General features: G+C 43.8%; 1 protein-coding gene across 4 annotated transcripts in view; it reads left to right on the top strand.

The window, feature by feature from the left end:
- The first annotated feature begins 274 nt into the window (after positions 1 to 274).
- The window catches only part of TBC1D4 (TBC1 domain family member 4), a 102,729-nt gene continuing 91,390 nt past the window's right edge, over positions 275 to 11,613 (top strand). For all 4 annotated transcript variants that reach the window (XM_031048088.2, XM_031048086.2, XM_031048089.2 and 1 more), the window contains exon 1: positions 275 to 895. In XM_031048088.2, coding sequence (XP_030903948.2) covers positions 407 to 895 — 489 coding nt within the window. In that variant the 5' untranslated portion in view covers positions 275 to 406. The remainder of the gene's footprint in view (positions 896 to 11,613) is intronic.

The following is an 11,613-nucleotide window of genomic DNA, read 5'->3' as shown; positions in this document are numbered from 1 at the left end:
TCCTCCGGTCACGTCGTGGGGTGCAAGGAGAGACCAGTCCCCTCGAGCCCCAGGAGCGGCGGGACCGGCAGCAGCTTGGGGAGCGCAGGCCACGCTGTATTTTTGTGTGGCTCCCGGAGCGGTGCCGTCCCCCTTCGGCTGGCGGTGGCCGGGCCGCGCAGCCCGCTCGGGGCGTAGCCTACCCGCTCCTCCCCGGGGCGTTGAGGAGGAGGAGGAGGAGGGTGACTCGTCCGTCCTTCCCCGCCCCTCGGGGTCGGTCGGTAGGGAGGCGGCGCGGCTCCGGGGACGCGCCAGCCGGGATGCACTTTTAGCGGCGGTCGCGGCCGAGCGCAGGCCGCGCTGGCTGCACCTGGCGCCGGGGGAAAGCGGCCGCAGAGCAGCGCGCTCTTCACCCCGGGAACCCACCATGGAGAAGCGAGGGGAGGGAGAGCCGCTCTCCCACCCGCTGGAGCCCGAACCCGATCCGCAGCCTGTGCTGCCAGGGGAGAAGCGCTTCAGGCTGTGGTACGTGGGCTCGTCGTGCCTGGACAGGCGGACCACGCAGCCCATGCTGCCCTGGCTGATGGCGGAGATCCGCCGCCGCGGGCAGCGGCAGGAGCCCGGCGGTGCGCTAGGCAGCGGGGTGCCGGCCCGCGAGGTGCTGCTGCTGCTGGGCTCCCCTACGCTGCGCTGCGTGCCCGCTGGACCCGCCAGTCCCGGCCGTCCCGCTGGCACCGGCTGCCCCGCCAGCCCCGCTCCCGCCGTCTTCATCTTCGAGCACAAGGCGCAGCACATCGTCCGCTTCATCCACAACAGCCACGACCTCACCTACTTCGCCTACCTGATCAAGGCGCAGCCCGACAATCCCGACTCCCCCATGACCTGCCACGTCTTCCGGGCCACCGACCCCAACCAGGCGAGTGGCGGCGGGGGCACGGGGAGGGGGCGCTGATCGGGGTTCGCCCGCTTTCCTTCTCTTGCCTTTCGCCTGCAGCCGCGAAGGGGTCGGAGTGCTCGGACGCGGCAGCGCAGCGCTTGCGGGCAGCTGCGGGACCGTATCCGCGGAGCAGGGGCAGCTCAGCTGTACCGGGACTGCCCCTACACTGTGCTGGGCTAGGCAGCTCGGACGGCAGCCGGAGGGCTGGAGCAAGGAGGAGGGGACACACCGCCCCAAGTTGCCTTGGGGTGCTGGGCCGACCCCTGCCAGGCCTGGGGAACCAGGCCCTGCGAAACGCGGGTGCATTGGGAGACGGAGTCCCGCTCTTTATCCCTGGTCGTTCCGCGGGGAGGTCTGAAATCTTGCAGCAGCTTCCGTAGCAAGCACTCAGTCTTGCTCAATGAACAGACTGCAGAATTCATAGTAAACCGCCTTTACGGTGGTGTTAAGTGTTGGGAAGAAACAGACTGGTGAGGAGGAGGCTTGTGCTTTCACGCACACCCTGATGGTGTGGAAACCATCAGGTTTGGCCAGTGGTCCGTGTCCTGCACATAGGTCATGCTAAGGACACCTGGTCCTGCTCGGGCTTACTTAGTAGTGCTACAAACAATCCTAGGTTTGGGTGGAGACATTGTTGATAAAGTGCCAACTGGAAAAAAAGACCTAAGACTGTATTTTCCCGACTGTCTAACAGGCTTTGGCTCATGCATCAGATGTGAGGCAGACTCCTTTCTCCTCTCAGTATAGAGTATGTGAGCGATGGCAGTTTGAAGAGTAGGTTTGATCATCGATTTAGCATGGTGACAGCAAGAAAAAGACCTTTTAGTAACAGTCGTTCCTTTGAGTAAGTTAAGACACCTTCCCCCCAGTTTTCACAGATGTATGGAGGAAAAACATGTCCTGTTACAAGTGCTGGAGTTTACTGAAACAACTTAGCTGACTTACTACATCTACTCCAGTTGTTTGTTTTCCTTAAGTGGACAGGGTAGGAAGTATTGGGAAAATGACTGGAAAGTTCTTAGTATGGTAATTTTTACTTGAGCCATCATACTGGCAGAGATTATAACACAGGAAGGGTTTAGATTGTGTACATAGCTGTGACTTGAGCCATCATCAAAGATAGAGCAGGCAGTATCCTGAGTGGAGGTAACTGCACTTAACTGGCTGGCAGCTGCTACCGCTATTGGGCTCTGCCAGGAGAGAGCATGCAGAAGGAGCGTGAAATGGAGGGGATCGTTTCTGGCAAGCTAAGAGCCAGAGTGTCCTTTCAGTTTGGCCATATGGACTGAAGTGAGCCAAGGATCCTGCTGTTGGCAGAAGATGCTGAATCAGATTTATTTCTGGGATAGGTCTGCTCTGTTACCATGAGTTTGTGAGACAAAGTCATGCTGTAAGATAGTGGGTCCCTATTGTGAATATGCAAAATCGTGTATACGTTTACACTGGGGAGGCTTTTTGTGACTGAACCTTTTCATTCCTTCTTTCCTCATGGAGGAAATGTCCTTGTGCGTATGGAATTAAACCATGCCAATACTATAGATAGAACTTTATTATGAAAGTGGTCAGTGTGGACAGGCTCCCTGTTTTAAATGCTGATCTTGTTCTGACAAGATAGTCTAAATTTTGTCTGTCAGGATTCTTTTTAACTTCATTATCGTTAATAAAGAGAGAGTCCCTTGCACAAGGGTTGCTCAGTACTTGATTTCCAGGGAAAAACATTTCAATAAGGGTAGTAGATGAACAGCTAGAGATGTGATTCACAAGTATCTGACTAACAGGTGTTTTAAGGTATCAAAAAGAAAAGAAGGTGGAATATTCTTATTCCCCTCCTGGATTTTGTTACCAGTTGTTGGCTAGGTCTGTGCAGGTCTGTAGTTGTTGATCTGTGCTTAAGTCTAGTTCTGAATGGATGAAATTCGGCTGCAGGTTGCTAGCTCTGGCAGTCTTCTGCAGCTTTTCACTGTTTATTGTAAAATAGCTGCTGTTGTTACACACTTTCAAGTTCTTCAAATATGTGCTTCTGTTCTCTGTTGGTTATGTGAGCTTTGTGCTGCATATTATTTTAGAAAGTATTTTTCACAGCTGTTATTTTAAGACAACCTAATTTTCCATCTTAGGCCATAGCCATTTCCAGCCAATGTCAGTTGGCACCACTACTGAGAGAAGTGATCCTGTTCTCTTCCAGCCTGGACCCCTCGCTCGTTCCTTCCTCTCAGCTTTGTCCTCGTGGCAGCACAACTGTTTGTGCAGCCACACAGAAAACAGGATCAGGGAATTGACTGGCGTTAAACTTGCTTTTCCCTCTCCTTTGCTGGATTAGTTCCAAGCCGCTTCCCTTGTTTGCTTTACTATGCAGCCCTAATACCATTTACACCAAGACAGGTAAGTTGGAGGCACAAGGTAACAATGAGTGGTGAAGAAAGGGAAGGGTCAGATAGCCATTCCAGAATTTATACTGATTTCAGACTAGCCAGAGATGACTGCAAAGCTGTGGTGTTACGGTGTTACTCCTCTTGGCAATATTGAGCTCAGCACCACACTAAGTCACTCTGGAATGAAGGAAGGGTGTGCGAGATGTCCTCTGGTCAAGTTGGAAGACAGCTAGCCATGATTTTAATAGAGGATGTAATTTATGAAAGTGAAAGGGTAATAATTGACTTCCAAGAGATTAATGCTAGTGCAGTAGCTCAAAAAACAATGTAGGTGAGAATGAGAATTTTGGCTTTGGGCCCGTTGCTTTGTTCAACCAGCAGCAATACACGTGCATTCACTGTGACCACAAAAGGGGCTGTTACTAGCAGAAAAAAGCAACACTTTTTGACAGTCCCTGCAAATTTCTTTAGCAGATGACCAATAAAACCCCATGCATTATGTGCTTTGATAACACCAGGTGGGAAGATAACATCTTTAAAAGTTATTTGTTGTGATTGAATGAAAAATGAGAATGTGAGGTGGTACAAAACACCTTTATTTGAAAGCCTGCAAATTGTAGGCAGAGCTGAAAAGTAGGAGCCAGTGGCTTTTCTTGTGTTCTGGAGCAGTACTTTGGCATGTTGTCAAACCCAGAGCTCAGCTGTCTGTATGGGGGTGGATGCTCAGATCCTTTTGTTGGGGGGGGGGTTTCTTTCTTTTGCCATTTAATTACAAGAGGAGAGAAAAACATCTGGAGCCATCTGACTGGTGAGGACAGGAGCAGAAGTTTCTGACTTTCCCCCCTGCTCCCCAGTTATTACTGTGTTTGCAGCTGCTTGTAACTTTTCATAGCAGCAGCCAGCTGAAGTGGATGAGGGTAGTTGACTGTTTAGTTCTGGCTAGTAGCTTCTGAATAAGAGCTAGAGATTTGCTAGTTTTTATTGCTGTCATTAGAGAATTATTTAGGATGCACGGAGTCTGTCTGTAGAAATTAGATGACCGTGTTGTCTTACTTTATATTTGGCAGATTTTCTTCACAACCCCAGGAACAGATTTATTTATTTAAACCAGAAGTTAGAGTTTATAAACATAGCAGGCATACCCTTCTCCCAGCCACCAAGAAATGCCCTTTCTACCATGAAATGCTGATTTTATTCTGTTAAGCAGATTTTAATTGTGTGAAACAAATCAATGCTTTTTGACAATTAACTTGAGTTGCCTGTTCTCTGGGGGTAGAGGCTTCTGGTCTGTTCTCTTTTTGTACTTTTTGTTTTATTTATTTTAATTATTATGCTAGTTCAGATTGTGAGTTTTCTTATTGAAATATGAATAAACCTGTTTTGGGGATTTATTATTTTTGGTTTTTGTTCTGCACTGGCATCCAAAATCTAATCATACTGTAATTGATTTGTATTAGTGAAGATAGTTGTCTTCTCTAGTTAAGCAAGAACTTGCTGCATTTTGTATTTCTTTTAGAAACCTGAGAAGCAATGATCCAAGTATATTGTTAGGGGGTTTCAAAACGAAGCCCAACTGGCTGTGAAAGAAAAGTGGTTTTGTGCTCAGACCTGAGTAGGGTTTAGCTCTTGTGTTTATACTCTCTAGCTGTGGCATTCTGCTACAGCCGTGTGTTGGGAGGACTAGGCTGTTTCAAGGCAAAGTAGAAATCCTATCGTAGAATCATAGAATGGTTTGGGTTGGAAGGGACCTTAAAGATCATCGAGTTCCAGCCCCCTGTCATGGATGGGGACACCTTCCACTAGACCAGGTTGCTTGAAGCCCTGTCCAACCTGACTTTAAATACTGCCAATGATGGGACATCCACAGCTTCTTTTGGCAACCTGTTCCAGTGTCTCACCACCCTCACAGTAAATAGTTTCTTCCTTATATCTAATTGCAAAACTAAATGCCTTATCAACTCTTTCCCCTTACGAAAATTTAGACCACCACAACCAAATAGAGGAGTATTTTGCAGACAACCGTAAAGCTGTGATAAGAGCTAGGGAAGCAGAGAACATCAGAGACAAGAGCCCTGGGGGCAGCCTTTTTGTAACCCAGATCCCTGCTCTGTCATTGCTGCAGGGGCTGAAAGTCAAAAATGTTTATTTATTCCAAGAGCGTGATAGCTGTCTCTTAAATAATGTATTTCAGTAAAGCAAGGCCATAAGTTTATTCTGAGAAACAAGGCATGGGTACAAAATGTTTCATTTTAGCTATTCAGAGGAGGCTTTTATACTGTAATAATAGCTTGTTCTGTAAGGCTTTTTATTGATGAATGTAAGTTAGAAATGTTTGAAGAGGAATATTTATGAACTTTACATTCGTATTTCTTCTGTGCTTTCATTTTTATGTGTCAGGAGCATGAGTTAAATGGCAGCAAAGTTTTGGCATGAGTAAATATATGTACAGCATCGTTTCAATTTGTGCTAAAATACTGCACAGGTTGAGTCATCTGATAGGCTGCATTTTGAATAGATACAACAGATGTGATAAAAAAGATGGGCTCTGGGTTTTGAAGTATTCTTCAGGAAGTGGGAGAATTTCACAGTTTGGTTGCTAGATAAGGCTTGAGTGCACACTGATGGCAGAGGAAGAGGTAACACTGTTTTCCATGAGAAGGGCAGGTTGTCCCAGATTTATCAAGAAAACAAGTCTTGGAGAGACCAGAAGAGAATTTGTTTGTGTGGGTCAAATTCATTCATGGACTGAGAAACAATGACTCAAAGAGTGGATGCTAAAGGCTTGCAATGAATGCAGAATTGTTTGCTGAGCAGCCTCATTATCTCCAGCCTACGTGGGCATGGGCTATACAGCCTCACATGAAGAGTCTTGCACTCTTTTTTTTCTCTTTAACAGTTTTTGACAGGTTTGGGAAATGAAACACAAAACTCATTTTAGTTTTATTTTCGTTTTCCTTAGTGATTGATTCAGCATTTCTTTTCTGAAAATGAGAGTGCATCATGTTTTAGGCTTGCAAAGCTATCCTGAAGTTCCAGTTTTGAACATCTTGTCCATAATAATTTTCTTTTATGTCCCAAACAGAAGAAATAATATAAATATTAAAATTAACTGTTTGTAGATGGTGATATGGATCCTGTTTGTCCCTGGTTAATGTTTAGGAGAGGAAAAGGAATAGTTTTAAATACTCTTATTTGCTGTTTTTGTAGAAAGACTTAATTAATTTCTCCTTTTTCAGTTCCTGAAAACCACCGCATTATTTGGGGTGTAGAAGACGCATTAGAGAGGACTGTATTTCCAGAAAGACAAAATAAAATATAGAATAAGTATATGAAATTATGTAAGCTCAAAGTGAGTGGCTGTAGGTAACACAGTGACCAGATAATAAGGCTATTTTATGGAAAGAAAGGAGCTTGTATGCATCTGTGAACACCAAATCAGGGTTCCTCTTCTGATTATGTGTTTCTATGGTTTTGTCCTATTTGTAAAATATAGAGGCAATTCCTTTTAAAAATAATTAGATAGAAAACTGACTTCCAAAAGGTTTGGCTAGCTTATGTATGTCTTGGTAACGGGGAGAGTCTGATTATTAGAGATGGTAAAAATGTTGGCCCAAAATGCTGGAAGGTAGTGTTTATTAAGATGAATACTAAAAAAGATTAATTTTCTAAGTAGCCACTGCAGAATAGTAGTGTGGCTGACTCCTACCAATCTCTGCTTTTGCTAGAGTTTGGTATAGCATTTGATGTGCACAGCTCGCCTTCCGTGCGTCTCTTCCATCCGTCTTCCCATTTACTTGGAACTCCCTGAGCATCTTTAGTGTCTCCAAGGTGAAGTCTCCAAGGTAAAATCCAGACACCTCAATGAATTTCACAGACCTGTCATGGAGTTTGCTGTCCAGGTCATGCAGAGTTTTCAGCAATGTTGGTATGGTTCCCTCGTGGCACCAGTTGTCCTCTGCCATCTGGTTTAGTTTCCTTTGTGGGTTCAGATACTATTTCAAGTTCAGAGACAAGAAAAAAAGAGAAAAGTTTATGTCTGTGTGGCTTTTATCATTTGTCCCATATGTGAACTGTGTCATCATCTACCTTTGCGTTCTGTATGTCTGAGGCACCTCTGGAGTGCTCAAGGAGATGGCTGGGTAAAAAGACAGACCCACTGTAAGTCTTGTATTAAATAATGTGGTGTTTGAGGGCAGCTGGAAAGCAAACTTAAAGCAAAAAGGCAAGTGACTTAATTCATATACAGGATTTGTGCTATTCTGTTCTCTACAGAATGTAATACAATATCTTACCACCTTAATGTTCTGACACAAATAGGTACACTAAGGCCATGCAAAACCATGGGTTCCAAAATAAAGCAGGACATTACTAATGAAAGATAGGGTATGATCATGTAATGAATAGCTATATCTGCCCCGAAGAGGTCTTCAAAGTGTAAAAAGACAGTACTGGATGTCACAGGGCAGGGTGAAAGCACGAAGTGTGGAAGTGCTTACCTCAGGGATGCATGAACTAAGTGATCTCCCTTTTTGTGATCTGTTTTATGTACCAGAGAACATGCATCCATTTTGGATATGTGTGTTTTCATCCATTAACCTAGTTTGTTGGTTTTGTTCTTTGTTTGGAGAGGTTATTTTTTGCCTCCCTCAGGTGTATTAATTAGGTGACAACTGGTAGATCAGTGAGGTGGGAAAATAAATCTTCTTGGCAATCTTGTAGATCTGAAAGCACTGTGGTAATTCAATCTTCCTCTTGAGCCTGGTCAGTGGTAAGCCTGTTTGTGCTGTAGAGGATTAGTTCTAGTAATATATTTAGGACTGCAGGGAAAAGGACACATTTCCCCCACCCAAGCAAACAGAAACATGTGCATTCACCCCAAAGGGCTCATTGTAGCTCATATTAGAGTCTTAATTTCTACATTTTTATGCAAGTTAGGTATATATCTTGCAAAATTCAGCTAGTCTTCATTCTGAGTGGAGTTGTGCTTCACCAGCACAAAACCTACCATTGTCTGAAGTTGTATTCTGTTGCCTCTTGCCTCTCCACTCTGCCATACCACTTGAAATGAACAGCCTTATGTCCTGCTGTTGGAAGTGAAGCCTGATTAAATCCATCCCTCTCAAGTTAAATTGGCTGCTTAGTCCTCCCAATCCCTGCTGCAGGGAATTAGGTCTTCCAATGAGAAGTTAATTAGTTGGTCTACTTCTAGAGGGGATGATGCTGCTGGGATTTCTGCTGCTCCCTGCGCAGGCAGTCTCTGGGCAAGGAGGATAAACCATGGCAGCAGCAGGGGCTTGGGGTGTCATTTCACCATCCCAAGGTGAAATTTTGAGTGTTGTCTTCAGCCACAGTGCTTAAACACGGCTTTTCTGTCTTTCCACGTGGTTTTAGTTACTTAAGTCAACTGAACAAAAGCCTCCAGCATGTTCTTCAGGGTCTGTCATGCCATGAAGACTGTTCAGATGGAGTAGATGGCATAAAGTAAGTTCACGTGTAGTATAGTAAGTTCATGTGTAGTATAATGCATCTTACATTTTTCAGTTCAGAGCCTCTGAAAGTTGTCATGAACCAATAAGCAGTTACCTAGATGTATTCCAGTTTGGTTTATTTGCAAGAAAGGCAAAATAGTTGAGGCACTGCTCTTGAGAAACTCTGTTCAGTGCTTAGGAGGAATTGTATCTGCTAAACCAGGTTTCCTCACTTTATAACTTGCTTGTAATAGTGAGTTGTCTTCATCTCCAGTCAAATTTGGTTGCTTTCTCATGGAATCCATAGAGTCCTTTATCGTTTTATCTCTTCAGAGTTAGATAGGTTTTTATGATCTTTTCTGGAAATTTGGAATTGCAGAATGGCAAGGTTTTTCTTGTTCTGCATCTCTGGAACCAGTGAAGATGGGTGGGCTTCTACAGTATTGGACACATGGCACTTTCCTGAAGGATTAAATTGATTTAAAATGCAAACACAAGAGAGATCCTTGTTCAAAGCCTGTGTGCAAGACTTGCAGAAGCTGTTAGATAAGATAAAACCAGTATTATAGAAATGTGGCTTTTTCCTAACTCAACCATCTATGGCTCTGTGGTTTTCCTCCTCCCGGTACAACTAACTTTGAGGTGTATTTCAGTCACAAAATTCATTTTTGCATGTGGATAAACCTTAACAAGCAACTTCTTTGTTAAAATGACTGGGGTTATGTTTTATTTCTTTACTCTTGGCAAGAACGTGTAGATCAGCACAGTGCTGTTTAGAGAGCCATGATGCATTGAAAAAACATACTGTGGAAAGTCAGAATATTATCCTCTGGGGCACAGCAGTGACTGCCCTCCACACTGTTCACAGTTTTGTTTTTTCTAGCAACATTAATAAATATTTATTTTTTTTTAGGATGCTGATGCTAAATATATTTCATGTACTGTCTGAGGCTGATATGGGTTTCCTGTTCTGTTCATTAAAAAAGAAAATAATAGAGAGAAAAAGACCAGTGTCCCAGGAACTTTGGGAGTGGTCTGGGCTCTTGAGTATTTCAGAACTAGGGTAAATATTCAGTAACAGAGCAGTGTATGATTAGGACATGCAATGCTAACTCGTTGAAATGTATTTTTATATGCCTTCTCATAGTTTGTATTTGCTTTGGCTTGATTATTCCTAACAACTTGATCTCAAGTTCCACTAGGATTTCTAAATAAAAATAGAAGTAGGGTAGTACATATTTAACAGAGCCCTATTTGCCAGAGGAGATCCAGTTGTTTTCTTTAGGACTGTTTGGCTGGAAGGGCAGAAACAAAGCAGCACATAAACTCCAGCTAAACACTGTGCCAAAAGCTGCTGTATGACCTTCAGGTTGATGTCCGCAGCAGGCTGCAGTACATGCACAGAGCTCTGTGATTCCTGCCTGCCCCAGCTCTGTCACAGTGTGCAAAATTACAGGTCGGTAGTCTAAGGTGAAAAAATGAATTCCTGCTAATGGGCAGATTAAAAAGAGAAGGGATTGCGTGTACAACCTGCAGCCATACTGAACACCAGACTGCCATCAGTGTCATGGTGCTTTTGTGTCAGTCTAAGCAGTTTAGGATACAAATTGCCAAACAAGCTATTGTAACTACATGTTAAAACAGAACCATAATTTAAGATGCTGAAATGTTGCTTTAATGTGCAAATCCCGTAGCATCTGTTAGGAGAGCTTTCTATGGAAAATACTGCTCTTCCCATAACGTTTGCTTTAGGCTTGTGTGCAACACTGTTTTTTATGGAGAAAGATTTTAAACAAGTATCCCTTTTGTAGAAAATTCTGGCCTGACTTTGTGGTTATACTCAATGAGAGTCTCCTAATTTTCTGTGCAGCAGGACTGCAAGCTTGAGTGGTACAGAGCAGTGTGTGTAGAGAGGATCCACTTTTCTTTGTAGACCAGCTACATTATATATAGAGGAAAGATGTTGGCTACTTTTCAGCAGCACTTTTTTGGGCAAACCTTGCCAAAAGAGAATATCAAGGGGCCTTTCAGTAGGAGCAGCACATTATACTGTTATCTGAATTATTCATGAAGAAATGTACCCAGATTATCCATGGCACATGTGTGCATGTATTCAGATTTAGCCTTGAGGAAATTCGCTGACCTAGACATGGGAGCAGAGTGGGAGCAAGGCAACAGGATTAAAGCCAGCTCAGAAGGAGTGGGTTTACATCTGGCACTGAGCCTTGGATTCCCTGTCTGCTTAGTGCTAGGGAGAACTAAAAATAATATCTGCAGTTTAGTGGGGTGGTGTGAAGTTTACAAAATGAATGTTTCTTCCATAGTGACCTTCTGTCTGCAAAATCATCACAGAAGAAGGCAATGTATAAAAATCATATAGAGCACATCAGAATGTTGGGGTTTATTGTGGCCTTCCCTTATGCTCGATATGGGTATGTCCTTAAAATGTACAGCATCACAGTTGGGAGTGTGAGAAATGTGGAGACCAGCCCAGACTCTGCTAGATTAATGGTCTTGATGTTTCTTTATGTAACCCAAGTATGTTGTTTCTGTATGTTCACTCACTGTGCTGCAGTTTTACTTAATATCGTATGCTTGCTAGTTGTTGTATAGGAATTCCAAAGGGAACTTTCTGAGTTTAGTGAAAATTAGAGGTTAAAACTTCAGCAATCCTTTTTAACGATACCAACGATAAGCTGAACAGAAGCTTAGTTGTAGTGCCATTTGATTTCTTATCTCAGTCTGAATCTTTTAGGGTTGACACCCTATTTGATACACTTCTATGAGTTTTCACATGACTACCATGAAAAGGTCAAACCTTGAGAAGACAATTAATAGTTGGATTTTTGCAGGACAA

The sequence above is a fragment of the Melopsittacus undulatus genome, chromosome 2, assembly GCF_012275295.1.
Source record: "Melopsittacus undulatus isolate bMelUnd1 chromosome 2, bMelUnd1.mat.Z, whole genome shotgun sequence".
Lineage (NCBI taxonomy): Eukaryota > Metazoa > Chordata > Aves > Psittaciformes > Psittaculidae > Melopsittacus > Melopsittacus undulatus.
Note: the sequence above shows the minus strand (reverse complement) of the source record. Positions and strands in the feature narration are given on the sequence as shown.